Source organism: Antedon bifida, chromosome 11 (assembly GCF_963402885.1).
Source record: "Antedon bifida chromosome 11, ecAntBifi1.1, whole genome shotgun sequence".
In the NCBI taxonomy this organism is placed as follows: Eukaryota; Metazoa; Echinodermata; class Crinoidea; order Comatulida; family Antedonidae; genus Antedon; species Antedon bifida.
Genome location: NC_136236.1, coordinates 13,739,288 through 13,755,483, shown reverse-complemented (window position 1 = coordinate 13,755,483; position 16,196 = coordinate 13,739,288). Strand labels below are relative to the sequence as shown.

At 33.9% G+C, this 16,196-nt stretch overlaps 2 protein-coding genes and 1 long non-coding RNA gene across 3 annotated transcripts in view; 1 reads left to right on the top strand and 2 right to left on the bottom strand.

The window, feature by feature from the left end:
• LOC144856010 (uncharacterized) overlaps positions 1 to 16,196 on the bottom strand; it is a 207,956-nt gene that overhangs the window by 145,816 nt on the left and 45,944 nt on the right. The gene's annotated exons all lie outside the window — the stretch shown is intronic.
• Positions 1 to 16,196, bottom strand: part of LOC144856000 (uncharacterized) — a 91,798-nt gene that overhangs the window by 66,580 nt on the left and 9,022 nt on the right. The gene's annotated exons all lie outside the window — the stretch shown is intronic.
• On the top strand, positions 11,223 to 14,657 carry LOC144855760 (uncharacterized). Its single transcript, XM_078713681.1, has 2 exons — positions 11,223 to 11,822; positions 12,786 to 14,657. The coding sequence occupies exons 1-2, from the start codon at positions 11,346 to 11,348 to the stop codon at positions 14,139 to 14,141; spliced, it is 1,833 nt and encodes a 610-aa protein (XP_078569807.1). The 5' UTR covers positions 11,223 to 11,345; the 3' UTR covers positions 14,142 to 14,657.

The window sequence follows — 16,196 nt, the reverse complement described above, 5'->3', positions numbered from 1 at the left end:
AATTTATTCGTTTGTTAAATTGTTCCATGATTAATAAATACATTATACTATCGTTTAGTTTTTGTTTATTTTTCGCACCGCTCCTTTAGGCAGTTATATTCAAGATAACGGAATCATTAGGAAGCAGTTATTACTATGAATAATACGGCTGAAAAAATGGGTATTTGGAAACTCGGACTGGGCATGCTCAAACCCCAAATCACGTCTGGGAGAAGAGAGTCTATGATATGTATGCAATATTAAAACAATGCTTTCATTTGTCAACGAGGTCCAATTCTTCTTCTATTGTAAATAGTTTTGGCGAATGGTGTGTGATATCCTGGTTGTGTTGCGATTAGTGAGTACGTTATATTAGTGTCGGCTGCTGTCCAACGAAGGTTCTGGGAAGCTAGAATGTTGGGGTATGTGGGTCATTACAACCTTATGGAATAACGCCCCTACCCCGGAATATGCAGACTACTGTAGTTTAGTTTAGGATTATATTTTTGATTTATACATTGGTAGACCATGGGCTTTTTTTGTTCTGATGTTTGTTCAGTATGACTGTACTTCTAGAAAAAGTTTGTGTATACTTTATTATCATGTAGGGAAATATCTATGATTAATGAATAAAAGTGGTGGTAACCACAAAATCGAGAAGAAAAGTACCGGGTAGGCTATGGACTATGTTCTGAAATAAAAGTGGATTGTTTGATTTAATTGATTGATAAGCTAAATCAACTACACAACAAAAAATAAATCCAATCATAGACCCATGTCATCCGATCTTCAAAACAATTATGTATTTAATACCCGATAGGCCCTGCTTTATTAGATACAGCATTTCATATCTTATGTTTACTAGGACGTAAACAAATAAAATTGTTAATAAATCATTATTTATTATAATTATTATCAAATAATATCAATTTATAAAAAATCATTTAATGACGAAAGAACAATAATTAAAACTGTTAACGTACTATCTTATTAACATAGGCCCTAGGCCTATATTATTTTTTTGGAAGGATTACAATATAGAAATTAAAAAACGGTCGTCTCTCTCCCTAATATTGTTTTATCTTTCGTTCTTTCTTTCTTTTTGTAAGACAGGTGTGGAATTACGGTTAAAACAGTCAAACGTCTTAACACGGGATAGAAACGCGCGTCCCGCCCGCGCCCGCGCCCAATGAAAATGTTGGATGTAGGCCTACTACTACTTACAAAAGAAAGGAAAACCGTAAATATCCTAACGTTGCACATTTATGGTACATACAAAATAGTATATGAAACATTAAACAAAACCAACTAAACTTGCAAGAACTGTTGCTGATAGGCGTAATGTAATATAAATCCCTACATTCATTATCTTTTACTAATCAAATGTTTTTCATAATATATTGGTATATAGTGTTTTTTTATTTTTTACATAGGCCTATACACCACTAATCCCCACCTCATCGGCCCCTTAAAATACTTTCCGCTGCATGTTTTGTTTAATATCGTGATATTATAATATTCTGAAATAAAAATAGGTCCTACATTAAGTTTGATGCAATCCTCTTTTTTAGCCACCGTCATTTGTTACGTTTTTTAAATTTAATTTTATTTAATATAAACTGAAGTCAATGTAACCAAAACATTACAGTTTGTGTGTACAGTAAATCAGGGAAGAGTGTAATTTAACTCTTCCCTCTGAGTAAAGAAATACATTCAATTGAATTTTTATTTCGGACCAAGTCCATCAACAATACAAACTGATACAAATAAAAAGGTGCATAAAGAGATTCGACTACAAATAAGATATAAAAAGTAGTGAAAAAAGATTACTATATACACGCTCCGAAGAAATTTCACGCAAATACTATACTTATGACATAACAATTTTAAAAAACCCTAACAAATTGTTAAAAACTTGACAATAACATCAAGTGCGAACTGTACAAACCATCATTACGAAAATTCATAAAAAGAATTGGGATTTTACCAACGATAGTATAGGCCTATAGCCGGCTTATTACATCTCTCTGGATTTTACTAAAGTTATTATTGGTTTTTTTTTTCGAATAAATATAAACTACCCCCTCTACAGTTTAACGTTAGGAAATGACAAGCGAGATGTAATAATAATACTGTATAGGCTATATAGTAGAGCAGTTAGTGACATGAGGTGTGCATTTTATTACCAAAGCATGAAACTTGGCACAAAGTTTCTTTGATATATATAGATTCAAAATATCGGGGGGTGCCAAGTGTCCAATGTCCGGTATGGCGGCCATCTTGATTTCAAAATGGCCACCACAAAAACAAAAAGTGCTCATATCTTGGCAACTACAAACAGTAGACACTTGATTTTGGTCTCAAAATGTTCACAAACTACATATTTCTATTTGCTCTAATGGACAATTTCGCCCAAAAGTGACCGGAAGCAGGATTTTCTCCAGTTTGACCTTTGACCTCACATTTGTATATCTCAATAACTACTGGGCATTTTCATTCGATTTTGGTGTCATTTTGTTCAGAATAAATATATTTATATTTGCTGTAATGAAACATTTTCACATAAAATGACCGAAAATACAATTTATGGCCTTTGACATTTATACGATGTTATTATCGAATTATGTGATCATTATGTCGTTCATGTTGATAATGTAGATTAAATTAATTAAGATTAATTCTATTAATTCAAAATTTGATGGACTTAAATAGTATAGTACACTACAGACACTCTAAATTTATCAGAATTATTAAATTGACATGTGCTGGGAGGTGTCATAGTTCAATACTAATTGAACCTTCTGATTGGCTAAAAGTTTTCATAGTTTTTGAGCAGGAAAGACAAACAATACTTTTTATGTAAAATGGTGAGTTTCTTTTTGTTCTATAGACATTCATTTTCTACATATAAGTAACATAAACTATCCAAGTATCTAAACATGATTGTTAGCAGGAATATGAATCAAAATGATCACTCACAACGACATGTATATGCGTGACATTCTGTCAGGCCTAGGCCTAGCTCTTGTGGGCAATGACCACGTGGCGTGCCTTAGGCAAATATAGGTCTGGCCTACCTTTGATAGGCCTAGCTTGCATCTTTAGGCCTGACAGGAGAAGGGTAGGCTTGATGATTAGGGTATAGAGAGTGAGATAAAATCTGTTTCTTTTTGTAATAGAATGTAATGTATGTACTTCTTTCTATCGTAAATATGAATAGGCATAAATTTTTATTTGTGATGTTTATTCAGCCTAGGCCTAGATTTAGTGTATTTATGTTACTTTCTACAGGAGAATCTTCGTGGCATTATGGATTGGAGCAAGTGTGTATTGTGCCAGAGTAATGGAAATGATGTGTTGAATGTATTTAAAGAAGACAATAATGATGTTTATTATAATTTTGAAAGCAAAATAAGAAAATTCATTGACAACGATTTGCCACTGCCAAATAAATTCAAAGTCTGTGTGGCTGCTTTGCAGGGTGATGCATGCGATATTGCTACAAACCTAATTGCAAATCGGGCTAGATGGCATAAAAGCTGCATTCTTGAATTATCTTCAACAAGATTACAGAGGGCCATAACAAAAAGAAAGAAAGAAGAAGAAAATCAAAACAGTGATACAATGTGCAAAAAAACACGGAGCACTGTAAACACAGAAGCACATTTGAGATCTTCAAAGTGTTTCTTTTGTGATAAAGAAGGAGTCTTGAAGTCAAAAAGCATCTATCAAAATTCAAATCCAAATGATGTACTGCTTAAAGTGCAGACGGACGGTAGAGACATAAATATTAGAAAAGCAGCAAATGAAATGGGTGATACCAAGGTGCTTGCCAAACTTTCTGAAGGCACTATGTTTGCACGTGATGCTTGTTACCATGACCAATGCATGCTGGCTTTCAGAAATAAATATAAAGTTTTCCTGTACACAAAAGATAAAACAGATGACAATCAAGACAATCGATTGGATATGGACGACATAGCTTTCGCAGAAGTGATGAATTTCATAGATGACAAGCTACAAGCAATGGATGAAATTGCTCCTTTTATCCTGTTGTCTGAGTTAAAGAAATTATACTCTGATGTTTTAGGTAGTTTAGGTGCGACTCCTTCAAATTTACATGCTACACGTTTCAAAGATAGGATTCTGGAAGCTAATTCAAATTTAAAAACAATCACTCATAAACAAAAGGTGTACATTTCATACAAGGATAATATGGCTGCTGCGCTTGAATTTTCAATGTCATCATCTTCTGAAATGAACCACATTCGTCAAGTGGCAAGAATTATTCGCAGAGACATGTTTCGAAAAACAAATACATTTAGTGGGAGTTTTGAAGACAATTGTGTTATAGATTCTGTACCCCCGAGTCTTCTACAGCTCATATCATTAATAATAGGAGGTAATTATGAGTCCACACCTAGTGACCTAAAAGCAAACCGAATTACACAAGCTGCATCATTGTCTCAACTTATCATGTTTAACTCAAGAATGAACAAAAACAGAAACAGAAACACCACAAGAATTCGCCATGCAGATGATAAAGAGACACCACTTCCGATATACATAGCTTTAAAAATACATTCAGAAACAAGGAATCGATCACTTATCGACAAATTCTACAAATTAGGACTTTCAATTTCGTATTCCCGTTTTCTGTCAATTTCAACTGCACTAGGGAACAACATATGTCAACATTATGAAAATGTAGGCCATGTAAGCCCTCCCATTCTAAAGCACCGATTATTTTCAACACATGCAGTCGACAACATTGACCACAATCCTAGTTCTAGAAACGCAAAGGACTCATGGCATGGTACAGCAATTTCGTGCACCCAGCATTTGGAAAATAAGGGTGATGGTGATACACAAGTACAAACTGGTATTGATGTCTCTCAATCTGCCAACTTAAAGCAACTGCCAACTTCATATACAAACTTGCAACCATTTGTCCTAAAGACGAAAGATGTGAATGTTCCAAAAACAGAATATAACCAATTGGTAAGAATTACTTTACAAATTATTCACATTGTTACAAGGCATTGAACTATCATGGCTCACTTATTTATATATTGTAATATAAATTATATTATATTATGTGTAGATACTTTTAAATTCTTGTATTCGTTCATCACAGGTACATCATGTTACAACGAATGACGTGGTAGAATCTGAGGGTCAGTGGTTGGAAAATGTTTACAAAGCATTTGTCAATGATGATGATGATAATGACAACCTTCATTGGTACAGTAGATACGATACTTTCAATAATTTTAATTTAAAATAAACAAGTATGATAATTATTTCTTAAAATAAGTGAATACTTAAATGTGATTTTGTTTTTTAGGTCTAGTTATTACTCGCATCAAATGAAAGACGAGGATATTTTACCACCAGCAATAACGACTCTTCTTCCGCTTTTTCGTGAGAAAGCAGATTCACCAGCCATGATTCATCATGCTATGATGCTAATTAAGAATCATACAGAATACCTTAATCCTGGTATGTTGTACTGATGAAAATAATTAATATGTAATGGTGGCGGATAAATGTATATTCATGTTATTTAATTAATTAACTAGTTATATATATATAAACTTTTTATAAAGTTACTTTACTTTAGTTATATAACTTTAACCAAAATTATTATGACAGGTCAAGTACCTGTTTTAACTGTGGACCAGCCGCTTTATGCCATTGCTAAGAGAATCCAGTGGACGAAAGACCAGACCCTTGGCGAAAAGGGGTTCCTAGTTATGATGGCTGACTTTCACATTGAAATGACTTTCATGCGGTGTATAGGTGAGTATACAATTAGGCCTACCATACCATGTTTTATTTATTTAATTTATTAAATTTCCAGGTAAAACTCAACAATTAAAAACTAATAAACAACAGTGCATTATAATTAATTGGACTAATGATGTATCTTTATAATTGTCTAACCAATCATTATTGATTTTTTTTTATTTTTAGGTGATTGGCTAAATGGAAGTGGTTGGACAGAGTTGATGAGTGCTTCATCAGTAGTGACTGGTGGCAAGGCCAATGCCATGTTATCTGCTTCATCGAATACTGCTTTGTGTCGCTATCTGCACCAGGTCACAGCATGTGCATTATACATAAAGAAGAAACATGCATATATGAAATATATCGAAGATTCTGATTCCGCAATGTCATTTTCTGATTGGGAAAACCAGATGGAGAAGCACCCGATGTTCAAGTTCTGGAATTTAACAATGAGGATGGAGCTAACACTTCTTCAGTTTGTTAAGTCAATTAGAACAGGCAACTTTGAACTGTATTTAAATCAACTACATGCCATAGCACCATGGATGTTCGCTTTAGACCATTATAATTATTCAAGGTGGCTACCTGTTCATATCCATACTATGCAACATCTTCATAACACTCATCCAGCAATTTATGCACAATTTGCCAGTGGAAAGTTCACTATACAAAAATCAAACAGAAAGTTTTCGAAAATTGCGCTAGATCATAACCATGAGCAGTTGAACGCCAAAATAAAAGGTGTGGGTGGAGCAATTGGATTGACTGAAGACGAAATGAGTTTGCGGAGATGGATAATGGCTGGTCCCGAAGTTGTGAGGTTGACATCTGAGTTTGATTCAGCTATCAGTGATTGTGAATTAACAGACACAATTTATGAACACCACGATGCTGGAAAAACAACACAAAAGAGGTACTACAATGACGTAAAGTTGGTTGTTGCCACTTTAAACGAATTCGGAAATCCATTTGAAGATGATAGCAGTGAGCTCTTCAACATTGAAACAAAAGTTGTCAGCACTTCGTCAACTAATTTACAGAATGTAGAGAAGAGCGGTAAAGATCAGTTTAAAGATTTCTTGGCCAATCGCATAGAAGATCCAAAAATACCACTTAGTGATACAATACCAAAGAACAAACTCATTCCATTTACTTCAAAGTTGAACAGCAAATCTAAAAAAGACAAGAAACTTCAGGCTGCTAAGCGTGATGTTGGAATGTTTTCTCGGCTGTATATAGCATCTCAGCATAGAGAAGGTGATTTGAAGACATTCTTTGCGCATGAGAATGACAAAACACCCCCGTCTTTGTCTGAAGATGGTCGATTAAGACCCGCTAAGTCTAAATCAGACATAGTTTCTTGTATAATTAGCGGCGACCAAGACCTTCGAAGTGAAAGTCCACAAGTGGATGCAAAGGTATTTGATGGCCCAGCTCTTGTCAATATGGTACGTCCATCAGGGTGTCACACATTTGAGGATTACTCGAATAATAACTTTGTACCATATTTGCAGTCTCAATTGAGATGTCTTTCACGAATTGATTTAGTCTGGGACAGATATTTTGAAGATAGCTTAAAATCAATGACTAGAGAAAATCGAGGAAAGGGAGTGAGACGAAAGGTGTACAGCAAAGGGCCATTACCACAGAATTGGAGTACATTTTTGAGATGCACCGAAAATAAGCAAGAATTATTTGAGTTTCTGGCACACAAAAGTACTACACAAATACATGATAAGTTCGTAGTAAGTACTTTGAAAGACGGAGTGCTCTCAAATCATAAAAATGAAAACTTCCCGGACTTGTCTAATTGTAACATAGAAGAGGCTGACGAAAGAATGCTACTTCACGTCAAAAACATTTCAAAATGGTATCCAAAGATTACAATAAAGACTGTTGACAGTGATGTTGTAGTAATTGCTACATCACTATTTAACAAACTAGTTGGCATAGATGAGCTCTATGTAGAATATGGAGTTGGTAAAGCACAAAAAATAATCGCAATCCATGAGTTAGTGAACACTATGGGTGCACAGAGATGTACTGGCCTACTTTTTTTCCATTCATTTACAGGAGCAGACACAACTTCCTCTTTTGCAGGGAAAGGAAAAACATCCTTCTACAACACATGGACAAGTATGCCCGATATTTCAGGGTTATTTAACAAGTTATCAAATATCAAAAATCCAAATGAAATTTCAGATGATGACAACCTTGAAATTGAGAGGTTTGTAGTTGCCACATACAGTCAAACATGTAACGCCACTCGAGTAAATGAGGCTAGACAGATCTTATTTACCAAGAGCAGTCGATCCATCGAGAACCTGCCTCCAACAGAAGCTGCACTGAAGCAGCATATCAAAAGATCATCTCTACAGGCTATGAAATGGAAAATGTCAATTAATGACTCTGCAGAAGCTATAGATCCACAAGAATGGGGATGGAAAAGGAACGTTGCTGGAAATGGATTTGTTCCCCACTGGTCTGATCTTCCTGAAGTATCAAAAGCATGTGGAGAGCTGCTGAAATGTGGGTGTAAAGTTAACTGCTCTGCTGGAAGATGTAAATGCATAAAAGCTGAATTGTCCTGTACAACATTATGTGGGTGTAATGCAGATTGTGAGAACTAAAAAATGTCGGTATGTTAGCAATACATTACACCTATCAGGTGAGTAAAAATTTCAGAATAATAATTTATGGAGATGTTTGCATCAAGTGTTTATTCAAAGGAAAGGGAAACATTTAATTTGTCGAAAAAAAAGTTATTTTACATTATACTGTACTAACATAAACCCCATAATGATCACATAATTCTACAATCATATCGGATAAATGTCAAAGGTCAACAATTGTATTTTGGGTCATTTTATGTGGAAATGTTTCATTACAACAAATATAAATATATTTATTCTGAACAAAATGACACCAAAATCGAATGAAAATGCCCAGTAGTTATTGAGATATACAAATATGAGGTCAAAGGTCAAACTAGAGAAAATCCCATTTCCGGTCACTTTTGAGCGAAATTGTCCATTAGAGTAAATAGAAATATGTAGTTTATGAACATTTTGAGACCAACATCAAGTGTCTACTGTTTGTAGTTGCCAAGATATGAGCACTTTTTGTTTTTATGGTGGCCATTTTGAAATCAAGATGGCCGCCATACCGGACGTTGGACACTTGGCACCCCCCCGATATTTTGAATCTATATATCTCAAAGAAACTTTGTGCCAAGTTTCATGCTTTGGTAATAAAATGCACAACTTGGCTATTTTTATGGCGTTAACTGCTCTACTAATAATATCATTGGAAATAACCGATAACTACATTTACTCCATGACCTTTGAACCAACAATGATAAGTAAACACACAGGTGGACTATGATAAGTATTATTCTCAAACATATTGGAATTTCCTCTATGGTCAAACAATAGATTCTCTGATATAAAAAGCCTTGGAAAAACCTCAAAATCAACATAAATACATTGTAGAGTTATTTTTGACTCATTTCGCTTTGTTTTGTTTCATTACTCATTATGTAATTTAAAAATACAAATTTAACTCATTGCACCATATTATATTTATGTTATGGGGATGGGGGAGGGGGTGACAGCCCTGAGTCAACCCACAACGCAAGATGAGTCAAATGGAAAAAACACATTTAGATTGTCGAACCCGAAATGGGTATTCAAACGCATGGTGTAACATTTCTGGTTATTATTAGTGTCACTTTCAGGCGGACGGGACTAGTGGTAGCACCCCAGGTTTTCCGACAGGTGATCATGGCGTGACTCCAAAGGGGACGCGAAACTCCACCAGTACCGCCGCCCTTGCAGCAGTACAGTCACATGGAAATTTTCATCATAGGAAAGTATAATTTCATCACCTATCATGTAGCCTAATTTAGATTATTGATTTATTGTTGATAGACATTACACCATATTGGATCAACAAAATGGGTGTTGATAAATCGGATTGCTTTATTATTTTTTTCTTTCGCAATTGATTTTCAAATCTGGTAATAAAAAAAAGGTCAATCCCTTATATTAAATTAATAGAAAACAAAAGACTTAAATATCATGGTTTATGAATACTAAAGCTTGTTTGTCCATAAAATTGTAAAATAAAATTAAAAATTCTTCTTAAGATTGTCAAATATTAGCACGATAAAAAACAGATAGGCTAATGTAAACAAAAATTAATATATAGAATACACACTCATGCATGGATACATAATTATTACAAGGTAAACTCGGTGTCCTTCGAAAATCGGAAAAAAATATTTTGTATTAAAACGGTCTGGACATAAGAAAGACATAATTTAAATTTTCTGAGATTCTTCTGCAAACTTGATCAATTATCAATCATATTCATTATATTTATTACTTTAATAACTTATGACGATGCAATGTAGGCCTACATTGCAGAGGCATGGCTGTTTGCTGTAAATGCAGAACTTTGAAAAATAGAGCTGCTCTAGGTCCCTGGAAATGGCACTTGTAATTTGAAATATGGAAATAATCTCCAATACCATGGTTGGGGATGAGCTAAGAACATTTTGAAAAAATAGAGATGCTAGGTTGATGGCCAGTCCCCGGAAATTGCACTTATACATTGATAAACACAATTCTACAGGACCAGCCCATGGTTGGGGTGGAGCTAAGGCAATTTTTAACAAAATAGAGCCATTAGGTCCCCGAAAAATGCACTTTTATACTCGAAATATGAAACGAGAAGGACCAGCTCAAGCATGCGTGATCTGAGCTATGTCAGTCTTTATAAATTGCATTTGAAAATGTCTTGGTTAGGCCTACTATAAATTCCTTCATAGTGTGGGATCATGACTTAAACTTGGAAAGACCTATTCATTGAAATCACACCCACGGGAGGTGGAGGTGGTTTGTGGAGTGACAACGGTATAGAAATAACTGGAATTGTACTGTGGTACTTGTTGTACACTATCGGAGAGTGTGGGTGGTGGAAATAATTGGGTAAAAACATCCACCGGCATTTCAAGGTGAAGTGGATAAGTAGAATATATTTGGGGCGGGAATTTCTTCTAGTATATTATATTTACACACAATATTAATAATAGAAATAATAGTTTGATTATAATTAACAAATATTCTTTTTTTATACAGTTTTACTAATTATCTGAGTTTTATAAATAAAGTTAAAGGTCTATTTATAAAATTACCTCAAAATGAGGAAGAAATAAACTTAAACACACACAAAAATAAAGACCCACAATATCCAAATGAAGCAAAACTGACAAAAATATGGGTTTCCCATAATGTTACTTGTATACTATTTATAATAGTTAATACCAATTATGATAAAAAAAGATATGGGGATTTCCAATATCCTGGGTGTACTGTGTCAGCCAATGAAAATGATGCATCTAGGACATATGATCTATGCTAAAATAGGCCTATATAACGTTGTTTGTGCGGAATAATTGTCATTCGTATCGATAACTCGGTGGCATAAAAACACACCCAAATTTAACATCAAGGGTAAGATATTGTCAGTAGACGATATCCCAGAAAGTTGCTTTGATATAATTATAATTAATAATGTCATCAAATCCAAACTATGATAGTGCGTATAGTAGTAGTAGTGGCCGAACAGGCCTAGGCCTACTACCAAAAGGGGGAGAACCCGAATTCTCCGCAGAAAAGCCTCCTCTGACAGGCAAAGGTAAGGGCAGGCTTAGTAGGCCTAGCAGCGGTACAGTTGATCCAGATAAAACGCAAATGTTAGAAGAGGAAAACGTTTCCTTTAGAAAAAGTTTAAAATGTATACATCTTCTAGAACAGTTGTTAAAAGACCGCGATAAATCATTGAACCATTTAGAGAAGACGGTAAAAAGCTATAAAATGTGTATTGAACATTTACAATGGCGGTTACATAAACACAACTTGGACTCATCTGTTGATTTGAAAGAACACGAGATATTCGAGCCTGGCCACGATAAACAGATATTAAAATCTTTGTTGGACGACGCTATACGATATAAAAGACTTCTTGATGAAAATTACAGCTCCGAAGAGGTAAGATTTCCTTTATTATATAAATTTATATTGTAATATTATTTTAAATTATTCATGTTTTTATTCCAGCAGATTTTACCGCTCTCTCCCCAAATGTTATTTATACTTTTAGATCTATACAGTAGTATCCATTTATAAATCTATGTTAAATGTACGCTAATAATGTCATATGCTTACTATGAAACTTAACATAAAATATATTGCGAGTGCTAAAAATGATTTTGTTCATTCTCGTCCATGTTACATTGCCAAATGAAATTGTTACTAAAGACGTAGGCCTATATAAATATTTACAAAAAAATCTATTTTAATTATTATTAGTTTTCATAAAAATTCTCTGTTAATATGCAAAGTCATAAACCAAATTGACACGTGGGCGACCCCTTTCTTTTCAATTGGATTCAAACTCCAACAGCTCATAAAATTCTTTTGTGTTTGCACAATTTAATTGTTCTCATTTGTACAGTACAGTATACACTGTCACGGCCCCTTTAAAAACCGGTTGAAACTGGAATCTTGTAAATTCCATTATGCTATTTTTGGGTAGCTCTATGTATGACGACTATAATCAATCCGCATATTAAAGGGGATCAACTCAACAGTTTTGTTGGTTTGTGAATTATATAACAGTACCAGTGTATTGTGTTTAATCCCACTGATAGCAGTTTGCTATTGTATTTGTGCATTCTATCTCTTGTAAAGAAATAAGTGTTATTATTTCAATACAGTACAGTATGATGAAAATGATAAAAAAATACAGAATAAATATTGAATCACACTGCTTTATAATTCTGTACATTTATCATCAAGTTTAACATATTGTATGAATGTAAAAGTGTATAGAACATTTCTTTTTTATTTAGTATTTATCTGTAATGACATCAATACTTATGTTAACATTACTAATTTGCCAATGAAGTATTTAATCCTTGAAATTATTACATTCATTTTTTTTGTGTTCAGGTTGCCGAAGCAAAGGAAACCATATCTGCTCTTGAGGAAGAACTTAGTAAACTGTCTAGACAACTGAAACTAAAAGAAACAGAACTCATCGATGTTTTAACTCAAATGAGATCTTCAGACAATGAGAAAGATATAATAATTAGTAAGTTACAATGTCAGTTACAAGATTATCGTACACAGCGTTCCGATGAGGACGCTGTTCGTGACATGTTGAGTTCCGAATTAAGAAAATTGAAATCAAATACAGAAAAATTAGTTGACGAGAAAAAGAAAATAACAAAAGAACTGAAAGAATATGCGCAAAGAGAGAAGATATGGGCGAAAGAAAGAAAAATGTTCATTGACCATGTCAAAATTCTGAATCCAGAATCAAACTTGAGTTTGGAAGATGAATGTAAAACATTGCAAGAACAGGTGCGAAATTTAAGCCGTGAAAATGCAGATTTAAGTAAACAATTGAAAGATGTGATTAGCATGAACACTCGCTGGCAGAAATACTCCGATCAAAGAGAAGCACACGTTGTACAGTTGACACAAAAATTAAAAATATCTGAAAATAAGGTTTTAGAGAAGTATTGCCAAGATCTTGTTGAAAAAGTCTCTGAACTTGAGAGGGCGCAAAAAGAGAAAGAAATCCAACGAAAAAAAGAAATCGATGCTGCTGTTCTTAGTTTAGAAACCGATTTAGGAAAAGCGTGTGACCTGAATAGCAGACTTCACGAGAGGATAGCAACGCTAGAAAAACAGGTTAAGGAGAAGCAGGCATCTGATGAACAATGTGAACAAATTATGCTTTTAGAACACCAAGTTAGTTCAATAACTGAAGATTTCAAATTAGAAAGAGCAGATCGTGCACAGATTCAAGGAAGGTATCAACAGTTGCTAGAAAAGAATGGAAAACTCTCACAAATGATTGTAGAACGTAATCAAGTAATTCTTCGATATCAAGAAAAAGAACAACAACAACAACAAAAATATCAACAATATCAACAACAAGCATTTAAACCCTTTTCTCAAACGTGTGGGTTTGGAGAAGCCGCAAAATTGTCACAAAGTTACTTGCCTGAAATGGTGGAAGCTGATGGAGTTGATTGTCCTGATTCTAGTCCAAAAACCATTGATCCAATTAAAAATAAACAATCTACTTCTAAAACTGAAGCTTTTGGTGAATTAGTTGGAAACCAAGTTGATGAGGAACCAGCAGATGGTAGTTTGCTGGAGGAGGGGGATGATGAATTATTACGCTGTCCTTGTTGTTTGAAAGAGTTTAAAGTCATGGAACATGCTCAGTTAGTTGATCATTTAGATACCTGTGATGGCCAAGTTAATGATGATGATGATATAGAAATTGGTTGATAACTTTGATTAACAAAATTGACCGCAAGTATTACAAATTAAAAAGTTATACTGGTAAATTTTCCTAACAAATTCCTTACAAATTGAAATTAATGCAAAATTTAAACTTTTAGTATTAAAATAACTTGTGATTTTTTTAAAAAACAAAACTGAATTTCAAAGCAATTAAAATTCATAACTTCAGTAAAAACAAAACTAATGTTTGCTAAACTAATTACTTTCACTATGCAATACCATATTTATAATCTTTTGGTGCTATTTCCATCACAGGTAACTTAATGTCTTTGTGCAATATGTTTCATGATCAGTATTAAAGTTTAAGTACTACTAGAGAATATAACGGCTACAGTGTAATAATTATCGTCTACTTTCGCCATTTCTGCCATTTTGTTAACAGGTGCTTTTTGTTCTGTAAATACTGTATATATAAAGAAGAATTTATTAGTTTGTTTTGTATTCAAAAGGATAGTTTGATTTGTTAACAAATAAAGAAATGTTGAACAATTCTTAACCTCATATACATTGTTTTTGTTTCTTTTAAACGTTATTTTTGTTCCAGAATTATTTCGTGTGAATTTGTAGCAAAAATATCCTGCGATTACCGCAAACCAAATTAAAAAAGCAACGCAATTTGACCAATCACAAGTGATGGCTTATCCGCTGTCAATTCGTCGCTTGCGTTGCCCCTCATCCTTGTGTTGCGTCCTAGTGGGAACCAAGCTTTATTATCTTTTCTATCTATTACTGAAGCGGACGCGTTACTACTACAGTACTTTAACTTTACCAGCTTTTTAAAATTTTTAATAATTGAAATCGATGCTGAACTTCCTTTATTACTTCCTTAACGCCATTCTTTCGTTATTATACTGTAGTACTGTACAACCAATTGAATACACATTTTTACAATACTGTAGTATGATTTTATGTTTATAATACGAGAAGACCGGTACGGTGACGGGAATGTCCCACATTTAATTACAAAGATAACCGGCGAATAGAACGCTGGCACACACGAGGAAATAACTGTATCAACGCTTTATTTGGTCGTACAGCATTCACCCGTACCGGAGTTTTATGGTTCAGGGAATTTGTTTTATATATATCCTAACAATTCAACACGTAATAAGTATATAAATGACCATAACCGACAGTCGAACACACACCAACTAATAATCTTAATCTCATAGGCGGATACAACGAGGAGGGGAAAACTCTAAAAACATTTATACTTCTTTTTTTTCTCTCCAAAATTCCACGGTTTTTTTGTGTTTATTTTTCATTCCCTTTTGCTTTGATCCATTTGTCATCTACTTGTGATACATGTGACATTCCTAGTGACACCATTATTTGTATTCCTTTTTCACATCCGTTTAAAATGTCACTATATACTTCATTTGTCATTATTTTTGGTCATATTTATTACCAAGAATGCTTACTCATTTTCTGATTTTTCTCCGATCCTTTTTCAAGTTCCTATTGCATGCATCTTTCAGATAATGGTTCCGTCTATCAAATCCTCCAGGAATTATCCCAATCCAGGATTTTAATCGGAAACAAATCGGAACCATGGTCGTCACACCTGAAAAGAACGTTATTACGTCACGAAGGTATGTTTTATACCACTATTTATCTACAGTAAAATTACAAAATAGCATTACAGTACTTTAAATCGAATGGAAAAGACATTAGCAGTAGGCCATAGTCTAATAAATTACACTTTATGTACAACATTTTGTACAATGTTGGAAATTACCAAACATCAAAATAGATTGTGTAAGTTTTTGGAAATATCCGGTGAAGTGTTTTTCAAGGATGATCACGAACAATGCACAATAGCCTTTATTCTAATCGCTTAACTTATTATCTTTTATTTTATGTATTTTTTTGCGCATTAAAGGGTAGAATGCGTGTTAAATCGTGTGCGGTCAAAAAGCCTGTATTTCAAAAATAGAATATGGAATTTTTGTGTTTTTGTACAATAACACATGAAAACGTGATTATTGCATTCTATGGAGTTTGCGTAGTTCGTGTTTTTGTGTTCATGGGGAAAATCCT